The sequence below is a fragment of the Gorilla gorilla genome, chromosome 15, assembly GCF_029281585.2.
Source record: "Gorilla gorilla gorilla isolate KB3781 chromosome 15, NHGRI_mGorGor1-v2.1_pri, whole genome shotgun sequence".
Taxonomy (NCBI): Eukaryota; Metazoa; Chordata; class Mammalia; order Primates; family Hominidae; genus Gorilla; species Gorilla gorilla.
In genome coordinates, this window is record NC_073239.2 from 122,902,891 (window position 1) to 122,921,821 (window position 18,931).

Sequence of the window (18,931 nt, forward strand, 5' to 3'; positions counted from 1 at the left end):
CTGAGCAGCCAGTCGGCCCGGCGGCAGAAGCCACGCATCCCAGCTCTGGGTAGTCCGGGGAGACCCAAAGCCCAGGCCGGGCCTGGCAGCTACCCTCCCAGAGCCTCCGCTAGGCCAGTCCTGCTGACGCCGAATCGGTGATTCCGAACAGAATCTGTCCTTCTAAGGTGTCTCCACAGTCCTGTCTTCAGCACTATCTGACTGAGTTTTCTCTTATGCCACCAACTATGCTTAACTGAAATAATTCAAGATAATGATTTATTTATCTGATTTAATTGATACCTAAAACTGTGGAAATGAATTTGGGATAGGGTAATGTGTAGAGGTGAGAAGAGTTTTCAGGAGCATGTTAGAAAAAGCCTAGGTTTCCTTGAAGACTGTGGTGGAAATTTGGACATTGAAGGTGATCGTGGTGGGGGCTCAGAAAGAAAGAGGAGAGCTATAGAGAAAACTCCTGTCATCTTAGAGAATACATAAATTGTCACGAACAGAATGTTGCTAGAAATGTGAATGTTAAAGATGCCTCTGCTGAGGCTCCAGACAGAAATGAGGAACATATTATTGAAAATTGGAGGAAAGGTGACCTTTGTTAGAAAGTGGCAAAGCACTTGGCTGAATTGCATTCTATTTATGGTAAGTAGGACTTACAAGTGATGAACCTGGATTTTAGCTGAGGATATTTCTAAGAAAAGTGTTGAAGGCACAACCTGATTTCTCCTGACTGCTTATAGTAAAAAGTGAGAGGAAGTGTTCGGTAAACAGGACCCACAACTTGAACAGCTGGAAAATTCTCAGCCTGTCCAATAGCATGCTCTGGAAACAAGGCCAAGGATGTGTCTGGGCAACCATTTGTTAAAGAGATTGGAATCATGACTTATGGATCCAATCAACCATCTCAGCAGAAACCAGGAGTAGAGATAAGGTTATTGAGGATATAACTGTGCAGGGCTCTCTTGTCTGATGACTCAAACCCCCATGAATTTCATGGGAAGCTGACAAGGATTTCGTGAATTGTAAAACAGAAGAAACAATGCCAATTGGATGGAAGGGAAAGAAGACCAGAAAAAATGAAGGAAAGGTGACCTTGAGATCAGAGCCAAAGATGAGGAGGCTGTGGGGGCTCTGGCCACCATGGGCGAAGAGCATGGGGTCACCCCAGTGGGCCTGGAAGATGGAGCATTGACCCAGGAGGATGAACCTTGAGCCTTAAATCTAATGCAGCTTTCCCTGCTGGGTTTGGGCTTGCTTGGGACCCATGGCTCCTCTCTTCCTTTCTATGTATCCCTTTTAGAATAGGAATGTCCATCCTATGCCTGCCCCATCATTGTACTTTGGAAGCAGATAACTTCTTGTCAAGTTACAAAGGTCCACAGATGGAGAGGAATTTCACCCCAGAATGAATCGCCCTGCGTTTCTCCCACACATGATGCAGGTGATATGTCGCTGAGATTGTGGACTAAGAGTTGGTGCTGGAAGGGGTTAGCCATCGTGGAGATGTTGCTATGGGATGTAGGGATTTTGCCTGTGAGAAGGACATGATTATGGGGGGAACGGAGGGCAAACTGTCATGGGTTAAAATGTGTCCCCTGTAAATTCATGTGTTGAAGTCCTAACCCCCAGGACCACAGAATGTGACCTTGTCTGGAAACAGTCTTTGCAGCTGCAATCAAGTTCAGATGAGGTCACCCTGGAGTAGGGCAAGCCTCTGATCCAATATGACTGCTGTCCTCATGAAAAGGGGGAATCTGGGCACAGACAGCACGTGCGGAGAACGCCCTGTGAAGATGGTGCTGCTTCCGCAAGCCAAGAGCAGCAGAGACGGCCGCAAAGCCCAGCAGCAAGGAGAGAGCCTGGGACAGAGTCTCCCATGACACAGAGGTGCCAGTCCCGCCGAGGCCTCCATCCCAGATGCCCGGCCTCCAGAACCAGGACGGAATAAATGTCTGTTGTTTAAGCCACGCAGTCTGGGGTGCTGTTTTGCCAGGGCCGCAGCTAACAGATACGAGTGTTGTCCTGAGCTGCCAGCCCCACAGGCTGCACGAGGCCTCCCTGCCCCAGCCCAGCACAGTCTCCCCAGCCTCCTGGGTGTGCCCTGGGCAGTGTGGGGCTCCTCACTCCATCCTCCCCCAGCCTGGGAGGTTGAGCCTGTGATGAGCTCCATGGGGTGAAGCTGGAGCGAGAGGCTGGGAGGCGACTCGGAGCCTGCGGTTGGAGGATAGATTTCCCCTGGGACTCACACGTGCACCTCCACCTGTCTCCTGGACATTGTCTCTGAGAGCAGGGCTGGTGCCAGCTCAGGGATCCAGCAGGGACAGAAGGGCAGGCCGGGTCCATGTGGAGAGCACATTTACTGGGAGGGACACAACTTGTACCCAGCAGCCCCCAGATACCCATGACAGCTGGCTCAGAGCAAGTGCCAGGCTGCTCCTCAGAACCTGAAATGGCCTCCTGCTGGGCCCCCAGCTTATGAGCCTTCCCAAGACGCCATCCTGGATGCTTCCTCTAGGGCACTTCTATAGCCTTGGGGTCTGCCCAGTCCTTCCAGCCTAGTCCTCTCCCCCCAGCCACCTGCCTCCACCCTGGTCTCACAGCCACTGCTGTCCTTGACTTTGCCATGGACTGTGGGTCACCCCTGGCTGACTGCACCATGGCCAAGTGAGCCTCCTGGCATGAGCCCCCAACTTTGGCTTGGCTGCCATCTCTGAAAAAATCCCCTGCTCTTTGATCCTGCTCCCACCTACCTGGGGAGTCATTTTACGGCACTGCCCCAAGCCTGGCCACCACCTGCCCATCTTCAGGGTGATGGCGGAGACTTGTCCTCCCCACTATGCATTCCCTAATGGCTTCTAAGGACGACACGGTCACGCCCCCCAGTCCTCATCCACAAGGGGATGGCACTGGGAGCCCAAGCATCTGGGAGATGATGAGGCCATCGTGACGGGCTTCGTGCCTGTATGAGAGAGGCCATCGTGACGGGCTTAGTGCCTGTATGACAGAGACCCTGAGAGCTCCTTCACCATCTTCGGCTGCGCGAGGATGCAGTGAGGAGGCGCGTCTCAGAGCTGGGAATTGGCCCTCGCCAGACGTTGAAGTTGCCGGCGCCTTGATCTTAGACTTTCAGCCTCCAGAGCTCTGGGAGGCAAATGTCTGTTGCTCAAGCTTTGCAGCCGATAGTGTTTTGTGATAGCTGCCCAATTAGACTAAGACACTCGTTCACCTGAAACTTTTGCTCCAACTTCCACTCCCCTGCCACGGCGCGACTGCGACCCCACCCCTGTGCTCCTGTGGAGTGCAAGGCCCCCACACTGTGCAGACAGGCCCACATGCTCTCGAGGGCTCAGCCTGCACCTCCTGGATCCCGGTGGCGTGCACCACACATCACGAAGGTTTGGGGCAAGGCCAAGAACTGTCTGGGCTTGCTGGGCAGGGTGGCAAGGTGACCCGGGCAGTTGTAGGCATGTGGAGCACACACAGAGGCCCCCGAGGCCTGAGCCCCAGTCTCCCAATTCAGGTTGTGCTTGGAGGACCGGGCCTGGAACCCTCTCCTGCTCAGTCCCCTTCCTTCCATCAGGCTGGGCATGCCCCGAGTCTGAGTCTGGCCCACCTGCTTCTGTGGCCCCTTTCCTGGGCACGTGGCTTCCTCGAAACCCCCTGCGCTGATCCAGCGCTCTTTTCCACAGCTCCCTTTGGAACTGGGGTCCCCCTTGAGATGCCCATGTAGCATGAAAGTTTTGAAAAAGAAACGAAAACCCTCACCAGAAAGCAGTTTCATGGATCAAATGTGCATATTTATTTCAGGGCAACAAGCGTATACACAGCAAAGCGGTGTGGGGTAGAGCCCACCTCGTGGCCTGCAAGCCAGCCAGCCCCTGCCGGTCGAGAAGGAAGCCTGTGTGAGAGCACACAACTGGAGGCCGGGCGGGGAAGAGAAACACGTGCCAACAGGCCGCGCAGGCCAGGACCCCAGACCCGGAGGCAGCGCCCCTTTGAGTTCCTCTCTCTGGTCTCTGATGTTCTTCTGTTGGGATCATTTCACCTGCGGGCAACAGAGACAGTGTGAAATGCTTTCCCCGTGGTCGGGAAGGGAGCCGGGGCAGAGGTGACCCAGTGGGGTGGTGTGGGGGCCTCCGGGCTAGACGTCCAGCCCAGGCTGCTCCCTGGGCCCCACACTCGCCCTGCGCCCTCCTCCCTGTGCCACAGCCGTGCTACCTTGAACAAGGTGACGGTGGTACTGTAGAAGAGGCTCAGGAGGAAGAGGACGATGAAGGTGGAGGCGGTGGCCCACAGGTTCTCAAAGCCCTCCTCGTCGGCGCTCACCTCCCCCTCTGCAGGAGACACAGCATGGGGGACTAGGGTCAGGCTGGGGTGACACCCAGCAAAGCCCCCCCGGGGCCCATCCTCTAAGCCCACCCTTGGCCCCTAGGCTGTGCTGCACCCAGGGGTGGGGAGAGCAAGTGCAGGGGGTCTCGGGCACTGTCCAGGGCATGGGCTGGGTCCCTGAAAGCCTGATGCAGCGGGGGCACAGGCCGAGGCTGGGCAGGGCTGGGACTCTGAGGTCTTTTCCTCAGAGTCCTGGGGTGGCAGAGAGAGCGTGGGGGATGCAGCACACAGACCAAGGTGGGGGCTGGAGGTCGGGGCCCCAGCGGAGCAGCGGCCAGCATGTCCTGACTCTCCTGGAGGGGGAAGCAGGGGGTGTGGCCCTGCCCTGTGCTGTGGGGGCTGGCAGGTGGGAGGACTGAGCTGGGGGGAACCCGATCCTCACTCCCTCACCAAGGCCCTGACTCTCCAGCTCCCTCTTGGAGCAGAGTCTGCATGGGGACATCCTGGCGGACTTGTCCTACCCTGCCAAGACCCAGGGAGCAGACGGAGACCTGAGCTCCACAGTGGGATGAGGACATTCGGGGGGTTGCATCCCCTGCACAGATGGGCCCTTGGGAGACACCTGGAGCCCAGGACTCCAAAGGGCCAAGAGTGTGGTGGGGACTCGGAGGTGGCCCCAGTTAGAGACAGCACTGTGCATTGGGTGTGGAGACCTCACTTGGGCCCTGCCTTCCCTGCTGGGGCTCAGTCCTTCCCGGGCTGCTGCTGTCTGACCTCGCCTGCTCCCTGCTGTGGGTTGGGGAGCAGGTGGTATTTGCAGGGGCAGACTTGCTCTAGCTCATCTCCTGAGGCCTCCTGCTAAGAGGAGCAGCTGCCCAGGGCAGCCACTCTGCCCTCTGGGCCCATATGCTTAGTCACTGCCTACTCTCAGCACATGGCACAGGCTCTGGTTCTGCTCACCGGTGGGTGTGGGGGCTATCTGCTGCCTTCATCAAGAGCCTGGCCTCAGCAGGGGTCACATGCTATCCCTGGGGCCTCCGCTCCCCAGGCAGAGCCCAAGCTGGGTGCCATGGCAGCACCTCCAAGCAGAGACAGAAGGACAAGCAGAGCCTGGGCCCAAAGCCCCGGGGCCAGCACAGCGCAGGGAGCAAACTGCTGCAGGGACAGAGTATCCGGCAGGGCACTGGGAGAACGTGGGCGGGGGCCGGTCGGCATGCGCATGTGTTGTGCCTGTGGGTGTGTGCATGTCTGTGTATGAGTGTCCATCTGTTGTGTGCCTGTGGGTAGACGTGTGTGTCCACGTGTTAGTGTATGCACATGCTCCTGTGTGTCTGTGTCAGTGTGTCTCTGGGTGTGCATGTGTCCATGTACTTGTGTCTGTACATGTGTGCGTGTTTGCATGCACATGTGTGTTTGTGAATGTGTGTGTCTGTGTGTGTATGCCTCTGTGCTAGTGTGTCTGTGTGTGTGCCTGTCCTGCACATGTGTGTATGTGTCCATGTGTGCACACATCCATGTGTGTGCCTGTGTGTGTGTGTGTGCCCGTAGTCAGTGTTCTCTTTGTGTGCCTGTGCATGTTTGTACATGTGTGTCCACGTATGTTTGTGTGTGTGTCCATGTCTGTGTATGTGTGTGCCCATGGGTTAGCAGGTCTCTGTGTGTCCATGTGTTTGCGTGTGTCCGTGTCTGTCCATGTGTATCCACACATGCCTGTGTGCTGCCTGTATACGTGTGGCCTTGCTTTCAGCTTTCTTTCTGGAAGCAGTAGGAGGAATGGCAAGTCTGAGGTCAGCCTGCTGTGAGCAGCCGCAGGGAATTCGGGGGTTTCTAGAAGCCACTGAGGCACGCAGGTGGGTGAGGCAGGGGTGGGGGCTGTGGAGGAAGGTGTTCTACAGGGGAGGCGCAGGGTGGGTGCAGCACAGCCGCCGCCCCAGTAGGCCAGAGCATCGTGCACTCAGGACCAGTATCTTTTGAATGGATCTTTTTATTTCTAATTTTATAAGATGCAACATCTCACCCCATTGACACGGTTAGTTTGCATGCACACACAGAGCGGCCAGCCGCCCCGAGCCTGTGGGCAGGCCAGCAGGGTCAGTAGCAGGTGCCAGCTGTGTCGGACATGACCAGGGACACGTTGTACAGGGTGGGTTTACCGGTGGACTTGTCCACGGTCCTCTCGGTGACCCTGTTGGGCAGGGCCTCATGGGCCACCACGCAGGTGTAGGTCTCCCCCGTGTTCCATTCCTCTTCGGACACGGTCAGGATGCTGTGGGCGAAGTACCGGCCTGGGGCCCGGGGCTCAGGCATTGGGGCGCTGGTCACATACTTCTCCGGGGACAAGGGCTGCCCCCTCTGCATCCACTGCACGAAGACGTCCGCGGGAGAGAAGCCTGTCACCAGGCACGTGATGGTGGCCAACTCCCGCAGGTTCAGCTGCTCCCGGGCTGGTGGCAGCAAGTAGACATCGGGCCTGTGCAGGGCCACCCCTGTGAACAGAGATGGTGGTGAGGGTGGGGCAGTGGGGGGACCAGCCTGTGGGCTGGGGTTGAGTCCCCTTTTCCCCAGTTGCCCAGACAACGGGGGAGTGAGGGGTGCTCTCCACCATGCCCCAGAGGCCAAGGGAGGTCCCAGGGAGTGCAGGAAGAGGGGCAAGAGTGGGGCCTACCCTTGGGCCGGGAGATGGTCTGCTTCAGTGGCGAGGGCAGGTCTGTGTGGGTCACGGTGCACGTGAACCTCTCCCCGGAATTCCAGTCATCCTCGCAGATGCTGGCCTCACCCACGGCGCTGAAGGTGGTATTGGGGTGGCTCTCGGAGATGTTGGTGTGGGTTTTCACAGCTTCGCCATTCTGGCGGGTCCAGGAGATGGTCACGCTGTCATAGGTGGTCAGGTCTGTGACCAGGCAGGTCAACTTGGTGGACTTGGTGAGGAAGATGCTGGCAAAGGATGGGGGGATGGCGAAGACCCGGATGGCTGTGTCTTGATCTGGAGTCAAGAGAAGGGAGTCAGAGGTGGGGCAGGTGTGGATGTGGGCGGAGGCATGGTTCCCACCCAAAGAGTAGCAACTGCCTCTGCCGAGCCCAGGGGTCCTGCCGCCCGAGCCCCTGCCCTTGGCCGCTCTGGGAAGCCAAGGCTCAGGGAGTAGATGGCTGCATCCGGGGTGGCGAATGCCAGACCCGAGTGGGCCCCTGTGTGTCGGTGGGTGCTGCCCTTGGGGACAGGTCACTCACCGGGGCTACACATGGAGGACGCATTCTGCTGGAAGGTCAGGCCCCTGTGATCCACGCGGCAGGTGAACATGCTCTGGCTGAGCCAGTCGCTCTCTTTGATGGTCAGTGTGCTAGTCACCTTGTAGGTCGTGGGCCCAGACTCTTTGGCCTCAGCCTGCACCTGGTCCGTGGTGACACCAGACCCCACCTGCTTCCCCTCGCGCAGCCAGGACACCTGAATCTGCCGGGGACTGAAACCCGTGGCCTGGCAGATGAGCTTGGACTTGCGGGGGTTGCCGAAGAAGCCGTCGCGGGGTGGGACGAAGACGCTCACTTTGGGAGGCAGCTCAGCAATCACTGCAGTGAGGGACACGTGTCAGCCCGGTGCCCGCCACTCCCGCCCCCTTCGGCTCCCTCTCTGTCCCAGTGGCTGGGCCCGGCCCTCACCTGGAAGAGGCACGTTCTTTTCTTTGTTGCCGTTGGGGTGCTGGACTTTGCACACCACGTGTTCGTCTGTGCCCTGCATGACCTCCTTGGAAGGCAGCAGCACCTGTGAGGTGGCTGCGTACTTGCCCCCTCTCAGGACTGATGGGAAGCCCTGGGTGCTGCTGATGTCAGAGTTGTTCTTGTATTTCCAGGAGAAAGTGATGGAGTCAGGAAGGAAGTCCTGTGCGAGGCAGCCAACGGCCACGCTGCTCGTATCCGACGGGGAATTCTCACAGGAGACGAGGGGAAAAAGGGTTGGGGCGGATGCACTCCCTGAGGACCCGCAGGACAAAAGAGAAAGGGAGGGTGAGGAGCTGCCTCCTCGTGCCCTGCCTGTCGGGGCTGAGTGGTGTTCTGAGTGCCCTCACTACTTGCGTCCCGCTGTGGCTGCCCCACCAAGGCCGAGCCCACCTGCAGGCTTCCAAAGCCCAGACTGTCATGGCTATCAGGGGTGGCGGGGCCGTGGTGAGGCCTCAGGTCTTTGTCCAAGGCTGCCGGGGCTGCAGGCCTCAGCCCGTCCTGCTGCAGGGCCCAGCACTGAATGCCTGGACAGACCTGGGGTCTCCTGGAGCAGGCTGAGCCATCCCTGCCACCATTCAGCTGGCTGCCCTGCTGCACTCTGAGGCCTGACTGCCCCTGGCTCCCTGCTCAGAATGGCTGAGGGCTCAGGTTTGGGTGGACCAGGCCTGCTTTCCCCTGAGGCATCAGCACGTAGGTGCTGCACACGCTCAGCTCCCAGCGGAGGGCCCAGGTTGCATACCTGAATGTGAAGCCTGGAGCCACACACCCTGCAGGCAGCCAATAGAGTCCCTCCAGCCCAGCTTCTGCTGCCCCCAGCTCAGTCACACTCCAGCTACCCTGAAGTCTCCCCAGGCAGACAACCCAGGCCTGGGAGTGAGTATAGGGAGGGTGGGTGTGATGGGGAACACAGTGTAGACTCAGCTGAGGCTATCCATCTATGTCCAACAAGATCATGAAGACTGGCCCAGTGCCATGTCCTCCAGTTCATCCCAGCCCAGGCCAGCTCAATCCAGCCCAGCCCAGCCCAGGCCAGCTCAATCCAGCCCAGCCCAGCCCAGGCCAGCTCAATCCAGCCCAGCCCACCCCACTCCAGCTCAGCAAAGCCAAGCCCAGCCCAGGCCAGCTCAATCCAGCCCAGCCCAGCCCAGTCCAGGCCAGCTCAATCCAGCCCAGCCCAGCCTAGGCCAGCTCAATCCAGCCCAGCCCACCCCACTCCAGCTCAGCAAAGCCAAGCCCAGCCCAGGCCAGCTCAATCCAGCCCAGCCCACCCCACTCCAGCTCAGCAAAGCCAAGCCCAGCCCAGGCCAGCTCAATCCAGCCCAGCCCACCCCACCCCAGCTCAGCAAAGCCAAGCTCAGCTCAGCCCAACTCAGATGAGCTCAGACCAGCTCAGCCCAGCCTAGCTGAGCTCAGACCACCTAAGACCATCTCAGCCCAGCCCAACTAAGCCCAGTATAGCCCAGCCCAGCTAAGCCCAGTTTAGCCCAGCCCAGCTAAGCCCAGTATAGCCCAGCCCAGCTAAGCATAGTTCAGCACAGCCCAGCTCAGCTCAGCACAGTTCAACCCAGCTCAGCCCAGCTCAGTGCAGCACAGCCCAACTCAGCTCAGCCCAACCCAGCCCAGCTCACTCAACCTTGCTCGGCTCAGCTTAGCCCAGCCCAGCCCAGCTCAATCCAGCCTGGCTCAGCCCAGCCCAGCCCAGCTTGGCTCAACCCAGCTTGGCTCAGCCCAGGTCAGCCTGGCTCAACCCAGCTTGGCTCAGCCCAGGTCAGCCTGGCTCAACTCAGCCCAGGTCAGCCTGGCTCAACTCAGCCCAGCCCAGCCCAGCTCTGCTCAACCCAGCTCTGCTCAACTCAGCCCGGCTCAGCCCAGCTCAGCCCAGTTCAGCCCAGCTCATCCCAGCTCAGCCCAGCCCAGCCTAGCTTAGCTCAACCCAGCTCAGCTCAGCCCAACTCAGCTCAGTTCAGCTCAGCCCTGCTCAGCACAGCACAGCAGAGCCCAGCCCAGCCCAGCCCAGCTCAACCTAGCCTGGCTCAGCCCAGCCCAGCCCAGCCCAGATCGGCTCAACCCAGCTTAGCTCAGCCCAGGTCAGCCCAGCCCAGATCGGCTCAACCCAGCTTAGCTCAGCCCAGGTCAGCCCAGCTTAACTCAGCCCAGCCCAGCCCAGCTCAGCCCCCAGCTCTGCTCAACCCAGCCCACCTCAGCTCAGCTCCACTCAGCCCAGTTCAGCCCAGCTCAGCCCAGCCCATCCTAGCTTGGCTCAACACAACTCAGCTCAGCCAGCCCGGACCAGCTCAGCTCAGCCCAGCTCAGTTCAGCTCAGCCCAGCCCAACCCAGCCTGGCTCAGCCCAGCCTAACCCAGCCCAGCCCAGCTCGGCTTAACCCAGCTCGGCTCAGCCCAGGTCAGCCTGGCTCAACTCAGCCCAGCCCAGCTCAACCCAGCCCAGTTCAGCCCAGCTCATCCCAGCTCAGCTCAGCCCAGCCCAGTTCAGCCCAGCCCAGTTCAGCTCAGCTCAGCTGAGCCCAGCCCAGTCTGGCTCAGCTCAGCCCCGCCCCACTCAGCCCAGCTCAGCTCAGCTCAGCTCAGCCCAGCTCAGCTTAGCCCAGCTCAGTTCAGCCAGGCACAACCTGGCTCAGCCCAGCCCAGCCCGGCTCAGCCCAGCCCAGCCCGGCTCAGCCCAGCCCAGCCCAGCTCAGCACAGCCCAGTTCAGCTCAGCTCAGCTCAGCCCAGCCCAGCCCAGGTCAGCTCAGCCCAGCCTAGCCCAGCCCAGATCATCCCAGCTCAGCTCAGCTCAGCTCAGCTTGGCTTAGCCCAGCTCAACCTGGCCCAGCCTGGTCCAGGTCAGCCCAGCCTGGACCACCCAGCCCAGCTCAGCTCAGCCCAGCTCATCCTGGTTCAGCTCAGCTCAACCCGGCTCAGCCCAGGTCTGCTCAACCCAGCCCAAATCAGCTCAGCCCAGCCCAGCTCATCCCAGCTCAGCCCAGCACAGCCTACTTCAGCTCAGCTCAGCTCAGCCTAGGTCAGCTCAGTTGAGGTCAGCTCAACTCAGCCCAATCCAGCTTGGCTCAGCCCAGCTCACCCTAGCTCAGCTTAGCTCAGCCCAACTCAACCCAGCCCAGCCTTGCCCAACCCAGCTCAGCTCAGCCCAGCCCAGGTTAGCCCAGCCCAGCCTTGGCTTAGCTCTGCTCAGCTTGGCCCTGCTCGCCTCAGCCCGTTCAGCCCAGTTCAGCTCAGCTCAGCTCAGCCCAGCTCAGCCCAGCCCAGCCCAGCTCAGCCCAGCCCTGGTTAGCTCAGCCCAGCTAAGCTCAGCTCGGCTCGGCTCTGCTGATCTTGGCCCAGCTTGGCTTAGCCTGATACAACCTGCTCAGCCCAGTTCAGCTCGGCTCAGCCCAGCCCAGCCCAGCCCAGCGTAGCTCAGCTCAGCTGAGCCCAGCCCAGGTTAGCTCAGCCCCAGTCCAGGTCAGCTCAACTCAGCCCAAACCAGCCTGGCTCAGCCCAGCTCACCCTAGTTCAGCTTAGCTCAGCCCAGCCCAGCCCTGCCCAACCCAGCTCAGCTCAGCCCAGCCCAGCTCAGCCCAGCCCTGGTTAGCTCAGCCCAGCTAAGCTCAGCTCGGCTCAGCTCTGCTGAGCTCGGCCCAGCTTGGCTCAGCCCGACACAGCCTGCTCAGCCCAGTTCAGCTCGGCTCAGCCCAGCCCAGCCCAGCGTAGCTCAGCTCAGCTGAGCCCAGCCCAGGTTAGCTCAGCCCCAGCCCAGGTTAGCTCAGCCCAGCTCAGCTCTGCCCAGGTTAGCTCAGCCCCAGTCCAGGTTAGCTCAGCCCAGCTCAGCCCTGCCCAGGTTAGCTCAGCCCAGCTAAGCTCAACTTGGCTCAGCTCAGCCTAGCTTGGCTCAGCCCAGCACAGCACGCTCAACCCGGTTCAGCTTGGCTCAGCCCAGCCCAGCCCAGCCTAGCTCAGCTCAGCCCCACTCAGCCCAGCCTAGCTCAGCTCAGCCCCGCTCAGCCCCGCTCAGCCCAGCCCAACTCAGCCCAGCCTAGCCCAGCTCAGCCCAGCCCAGCTCAGCGCAGCCCAGCTCAGCTCAGCCTAGCCTTGCTCAGCCCAGCTCAGCTCAGCTCAGCCCAGCCCAGCCCAGCCCAGCCCAGCCCCGCTCAGACCCGCTCAGCCCAGCCCAGCCCAGCCCAGCCCAGCCCAGCCCAGCCCAACCCAGCCTAGCTCAGCTCAGCCCCGCTCAGACCCGCTCAGCCCAGCCCAGCCCAGCCCAGCCCAGCCCAGCTCAGCCCAGCCCAGCTCAGCCCAGCTCAGCATAGCCCAGCCCTGCCCAGCTCAGCCCAGCTTAGTGCAGCCAAGCCCAGCTCAGCTCAGCTCACCTGGTGCAACTTAGCCCAGCTCAGCTCAGCTCAACCCAGTTCAACTCAGCCCAGTTCAGTTCAGCTCAGCCCAGTTCAGCTCAGCTCAGCCCAGTTCAGCCTTGTTTAGTCTAGGTCAGCTTAGGTCAGTTTTGCCCATCTGAGTCCATTTCTGAAAGCTGGATGGAGTTGTCATGGCCAGAAATGGTCAGCCCACCAGACCTGCTTGTCTCAGCTAAAGCCATTTCATTGCCAGGTTCCTGCACAGCCAGGCTGGCTTCCATCTTTTGTCTCCCTCTACTTGATACCCCAGTTTCCTGCAGTCCTGCCCCAGTGCCACCTGGGTTTTGGTTCCAAAGCATTACCAATCATTACCACCCTCCACTACCTGGGTGGAATATTTCTTTGCTGCTTTAAAGTCATTAAAACATCTTGAGAATGAGACCAAGAATTTAGGAGCCTGTGCTGTGATAAAAATGAGCAGGTCCCCTTGCTCTAGAAGTGGCAGCATAGCTTCTGCACCCAGAGGAGGGTATTGAGATCCTCAGAGCCCCCACCTTCCCGGAGCATCCCCTCCCTTCTGAGTCTGCAGTAAACCCCTGCCTTTAAATTCCCTCTAGATAACAGTCATCATTGGAAACAACCAAGAAATGCATTTTATCTGAATTTGCCACTTAAAATTCTGCCATTTACCATAAATCGCTTTGGAAGGCATGGGCTACTTTCAAGGGTGCGATGATGACCTACAGTCAATGACTTAGACAAGGGCGATGCCAGTGGGGCTTGGTATGTTCTCAAGCATCATTACCCATGCCATCCCCATTCAGAGGCTGTGGAGCAGCTCGTGCAACCTCTCCTTCAAATGGGCTTTAGGGAAAGTTAAATGGGAGTCACCCAGACAATGGTCACTCAAAAGACTCACATAAATGAGTCTCCTGCTCTTCATCAAGCAATTAAGACCAATTCCCCTTCTAGTGGAAATAAGACGTCAAATACAAAGTTTTAAGAGAAGCGAATGCAGCAGCGGCGGCTGCCTGTCTCTTACCATGTCGGGTGCCTGGTCACTGTGAGCCTTGCAAAGCTTTGGCATGGAATCATTCCTCCAAGTCCATTAACAAGGGCTGGGGCCTGAGCAGCCAGTCGGCCCGGCGGCAGAAGCCACGCATCCCAGCTCTGGGTAGTCCGGGGAGACCCAAAGCCCAGGCCGGGCCTGGCAGCCACCCTCCCAGAGCCTCCGCTAGGCCAGTCCTGCTGACGCCGCATCGGTGATTCTGAACAGAATTTGTCCTTCTAAGGTGTCTCCACAGTCCTGTCTTCAGCACTATCTGACTGAGTTTTCTCTTATGCCACCAACTAACATGCTTAACTGAAATAATTCAGGATAATGATGCACATTTTACCTAAAACTTATCCTAAAGTGAGTAGTTGAAAAGTGTTCTTGAAAAATACTAAAATGAAGGCCACTCTATCAGAATATCAAAGTGTTTCTCCTTAATCACAAAGAGAAAACGAGTTAACCTAAAAAGATTGTGAACACAGTCATGAAAATAATGCTCTGAGGTATTGAAAAAATATTTGAGATTAATTATCACATGAAGGGATAACAAGCTAATTTAAAAAACTTTTTGAATACAGTCATAAACTCTCCCTAAGACTGTTTAATTTCTTAAACATCTTACTTTAAAAATGAATGCAGTTTAGAAGTTGATATGCTGTTTGCACAAACTAGCAGTTGATAAGCTAAGATTGGAAATGAAATTCAGATAGTTAAAAAAAGCCTTTTCAGTTTCGGTCAGCCTCGCCTTATTTTAGAAACGCAAATCGTCCAGGTGTTGTTTTGCTCAGTAGAGCACTTTCAGATCTGGGCCTGGGCAAAACCACCTCTTCACAACCAGAAGTGATAAATTTACCAATTGTGTTTTTTTGCTTCCTAAAATAGACTCTTGCGGTGACCTGCTTCCTGCCACCTGCTGTGGGTGCTGGAGACCCCCATGCAGCCATCTTGACTCTAATTCATCATCTGCTTCCAGCTTCGCTCAATTAATTAAAAAAATAAACTTGATTTATGATGGTCAAAACGCAGTCCCGCATCGGGGCCGACAGCACTGTGCTAGTATTTCTTAGCTGAGCTTGCTTTGGCCTCAATTCCAGACGCATATCACTTATGGGTGTTAATCAAATGATAAGAATTTCAAATACTTGGACAGTTAAAAAAATTAATATACTTGAAAATCTCTCACATTTTTAAGTCATAATTTTCTTAACCATTTTTCTCAGAAGCCACTTCAAACATATCCTGTCTTTTAACAGTAAGCATGCCTCCTAAGATAAACAATCCTTTTCTCTTGGAAACCAGCTTCAAGGCACTGAGGTCCTGGAGTCTCCCTAAGCCCCTGTCAGGACGGCAGCCACCGTTTCTGGGCTACCCCTGCCCCCAACCCTGCTCTCATCAAGACCGGGGCTGCGTGTCCCTCCTGGCTGGATTCACCCACTCTGACAGTTCTGTTTTCAGCCAATAAAGAATTTAAGATGCAGGTTGACACACAGCGCACCTCATAATTCTAAAGAAAATATTTCACGATTCGCTGCTGTGCAGCGATCTTGCAGTCCTACACACACCGCTCCTGAGACACATTCCTCAGCCATCACTAAGACCCCTGGTTTGTTCTGGCATCTCGTCCAAATGTGGCTCCCCAAGCCCCCAGGCTCAGTTACTCCATCAGACGCACCCAACCTGAGTCCCATTTTCCAAAGGCATCGGAAAATCCACAGAGGCTCCCAGATCCTCAAGGCACCCCAGTGCCCGTCCCCTCCTGGCCAGTCCGCCCAGGTCCCCTCGGAACATGCCCCGAGGACCAACCTGCAATGCCCAGAAAACCCCACAGTCAATAGCAGAAAACAAAGGCCCTAGAGTGGCCGTTCTTACCTGAGGAGACGGTGACCGTGGTCCCTTTGCCCCAGACGTCCATACCGTAGTAGTAGTAGTAATCACAATGGCAGAATGTCCATCCTCACCCCACAAAAACCCAGCCACCCAGAGACCTTCTGTCTCCGGGCGTCACATGGAAGCTGACTGTCTGTGGCCCTGTCCTGCCCTTCTCATGGAACCCTCTGCTGGCCTCCCACGTACCCCACATTCTGGCCTGACCCCTCAGAAGCCAGACCACTGTTGGCCTGGGAAGTCCAACTGCAAGCAGACGGCTGCTAAGTCACCCCCAGGAGTCCAAAAACCCCGGGGGGCACCCGTCCCAGAGAGCGGGTGCCTTGGAGCGGGACAGAGTCCCACCACGCAATCATCACGACAGCCCCTGAGAATGCTCCAGGTGAAGCGGAGAGAGGTCACCCCAGACCAGCCAAAGGAGCCCCCCAGCTGCCGACATCTGTGGCCGGACTTGGGGAGGACAGGCCGGGTTCCCATTTGAAGGGTCCCTCTCCCCGGCTTTCTTTCCTGACCTCCAAAATGCCACCAAGACTCTGACCCTGAGGCCCCGGCAAGCCGAGTCTCCCTAAATGGACTCAGAGAGGGGGTGGTGAGGACTCACCTGAGGAGACGGTGACCAGGGTTCCCTGGCCCCAGGGGTCGAACCAGTTGTCACATTGTGACAACAATGCCAGGACCCCAGGCAAGAACTGGCACCCCGCTAAGTCCCTGGGACCCTCTCAGACTGAGCCCGGGGAGGGCCCGGGGGTTGTTGGGCATTGGACCCCAGAGGCCCAGGGTGGCCCTGACCACAGAGAGACCCGGGCTGCCGGGCTCAGGAGGAGGGAGCATCTGGAGCCCTTGCCCCTCGTCTGTGTGGCCGCTGTTGCCTCAGGGCGTCCTCCTGAGCCCCCCAGGCTGCTCCGGGGCTCTCTTGGCAGGAGACCCAGGCACCCTTATTTCCCCCCAAAAATGCAGCAAAACCCTTCAGAGTTAAAGCAGGAGAGAGGTTGTGAGGACTCACCTGAGGAGACGGTGACCAGGGTTCCCTGGCCCCAGTACTCAAAGTAGTCACATTGTGGGAGGCCCCGTTAAGGGGTGCACAAAAACCTGACTCTCCGACTGCCCTGGGCCGCCCCGTGTCCCAAGGTCTTTCTGTCCCCAGCACAAGCATGACTCTGCCCACCCTTTGCCCCAGCAGCAGAGTCCCAGTTCCCAAAGAAAGGCCTTCTGCTGAATGTGGTCCCAAACAGCCGGAGAAGGAGCCCCGGAGGGCCCCACATGGCCCAGCGCAGACCAAGGAGCCCCCGGACATTATCTCCCAGCTCCAGGACAGAGGACGCTGGGCCCAGAGAAAGGAGGCAGAAGGAAAGCCATCTTACCTGAAGAGACGGTGACCGTTGTCCCTTGGCCCCAGATATCAAAAGCATCACACAGGGACACAGTCCCTGTTCCTGCCCAGACACAAACCCGTGCCCGTGCAGGACACTCGAATGGGGCACATGGCCCAAGCACAGAGCAGAGGCAGCCGGCGTCCCTGTCCCCAGCCACACAGACCCCCGGGCTGAGACCCAAACAGGGTGGGGTGAAGTTCCCAGGGAGACGGTAGCCGGGCTGCCCTGGCCCCAGTGCTCCAAGTATTTGTAGCCACACTAAAGCCCAGGCCTGGTCCCTGGCACATGAACAGCCAGCGCCCAGCCCCGGCCCCGGCTCTGCCCACAACTTCTCCTTCCCGTCCCTGCCCTTGGCCTGCTTGCTACCTGTGGAAGGTCCCTGACGGGGCTGAAGCCCAGCGGGGTCCCTGCCTGTCCTTGGGGGCTCCAGCTGGCCCCAGGGCTAAGTGACAGCAGGGCTCTGGCGTGCAGCCCATGGCGGAGACCCCAGGGATGGCAGCTGGTGTGGCCTCAGGCCAGACCCAGGGCGGCTGCAGACCCCAGATACCTGGCCTGGTGCCTGGACAGAGAAGACTGGGAGAGGGCTGCAGTGGGACTCACCTGAGGAGACGGTGACCAGGGTGCCACGGCCCCAGAGATCGAAGTACCAGTAGCACAGCCTCTGCCCTCCTGCTTCTCCCATACAAAAACACACCCTCCGCCCTCCTGCCGACCTCCTTTGCTGAGCACCTGTCCCCAAGTCTGAGGCCAAAGCCCTTGCCTGGCCCAGTACACCTGGCTCCCCACTATCCCCAGACAGCAGACTCACCTGAGGAGACGGTGACCAGGGTGCCCTGGCCCCAGTGCTGGAAGTATTCAGCCACGGTGAGTCAGCCCTGAGCCAGGGGCTACAGAAACCCACAGCCGGGGTCCCGGGGGAGCATGGTTTTTGCAGAGCTGCCAATCACTGTGTCCCCAGTTAGCACAGTGGTTCTCAGCTCAGCCAAAACCCTGCGGCTGGTAGGGGGCCTGTGGGGCTGGGGGCTGATGTGGCTGCGGTCTCCAGGGCGGGTCGGGTCCAGGGGCCCCCAGCACCTTTGCCAGTGCTCTCCCTTCCGCCGTTAGCCCCAAAACACGCGGGAGACCCCAGCCCTCAACCCTGCCAGTCACTCTGGAGTCTCGTGCCAATAATTTGCTGCTGTTAAGAATCATTAGAGTGCTGAAGGCTGCCAAGTGTGTTTTTCCTTTTCTTTTGTAAATTAGAGCAGATCTGAAGCTGGGTCTGTCACGCCACCTCTCATCCACTTGCTTTCTGACTTGTTTTCCCAGCAGCAGAGAGGCCCGGTTGGCGGTGGCCGGGGGACCCTCCTCGCCTGGAGGCCCACGGCCCCCGCCAGGGCTCCTCGCTGGCCTGCAGGGGCAGGAAGCCTTTCCTGCTCTGATCCCGTCTGTGGGGCCCGGCGGGGGTTGCCTGGTTGGTTCCACCTGTTCACCGTCATCCCACTGAATGGGAGGCCCCAGTGGGTGGCACTGGGCTTCACTCACCACGGCGCCCTGGCGTGGGCTCCCTGCGTGTCCACCAGTGCTGGGTCCCTTCTCTGAGCCTCAGCTGGTCCTCAGTGAGTCTCAGCTCTTCCCATGGCGGGTGCCAGGGAAGGTGCAAGGTGGTCTAAGGAGAGCCCCTCCCCAGGCCTGCACTGGCTGCCTTCCGCCGAGTCTGGGTGAGGGGCTTTGCACGCACCACTGGCCAGACGCGGGCTGGGTGGGGCCCTCAGGGAGGCTGAGGCCTGCGGCCAGGTGTGAGCATGGGGGTGTGCCTGGTGAGGGCCTCTGCTGGGGGTGAACTGACGGGCACAGGGTGTCTGGGGGCAGGGGAGGTGCCCCTGCAGGCTTGCTGGGGAGGGTCTGTGTCGGGGCAGAGTTCCGGGAGAGGAACAGGCAAGGCAAAGGCTGGGAGGCTGGGACCTGTCGTTGGAGGACACAGGTGGTTTCCTGAGGCTGGGTGGAAAGGGGGCCTGTGTGCCTTGAAGGGGCTGAAGGGTGCTGGGGGCTTGCTTAGGTGCTGCCCAAGAAGGCCCCCTCAGGCACCGTGCGGGCAGAGATGAGGGGTCTGGGAGGGAAGCCTGGATGTGGGGAGAGGGTTGGGGCTCCTGTAGGGGTGTGGACAGAATGGCGGCAGTTTGTGGAGTTTCCTACAGGGTTCCAGGCAGGACGGGGGACCCTGAGGTGCTGTCTGGGACAGTGGATCTCTCTAGACA

The 18,931-nt window shown here is 58.8% G+C and overlaps 4 gene segments (V, D, J or C); all 4 read right to left on the minus strand.

The window, feature by feature from the left end:
* The window catches only part of LOC115930550 (immunoglobulin heavy constant gamma 3-like), a 121,818-nt gene extending 105,963 nt beyond the window's left edge, over window positions 1-15,855 (minus strand). Inside the window, 1 exon segment of the C gene segment in view lies at window positions 15,307-15,855. Within this exon segment, the coding sequence occupies window positions 15,307-15,349 (43 nt within the window).
* The window catches only part of LOC134757171 (Ig alpha-1 chain C region-like), a 211,702-nt gene extending 195,329 nt beyond the window's left edge, over window positions 1-16,373 (minus strand). Inside the window, 1 exon segment of the C gene segment in view lies at window positions 16,325-16,373.
* The window catches only part of LOC101124180 (immunoglobulin gamma-1 heavy chain-like), a 411,893-nt gene that overhangs the window by 78,144 nt on the left and 314,818 nt on the right, over window positions 1-18,931 (minus strand). The window contains 1 exon segment of the C gene segment in view: window positions 15,923-16,010. Within this exon segment, the coding sequence occupies window positions 15,923-16,010 (88 nt within the window).
* Window positions 6,275-18,931, minus strand: part of LOC101143562 (immunoglobulin heavy constant mu-like) — a 352,381-nt gene continuing 339,724 nt past the window's right edge. Inside the window, 4 exon segments of the C gene segment in view lie at window positions 6,275-6,806; window positions 6,986-7,303; window positions 7,549-7,884; window positions 7,975-8,327. Of these exon segments, the coding sequence occupies window positions 6,412-6,806; window positions 6,986-7,303; window positions 7,549-7,884; window positions 7,975-8,327 (1,402 nt within the window).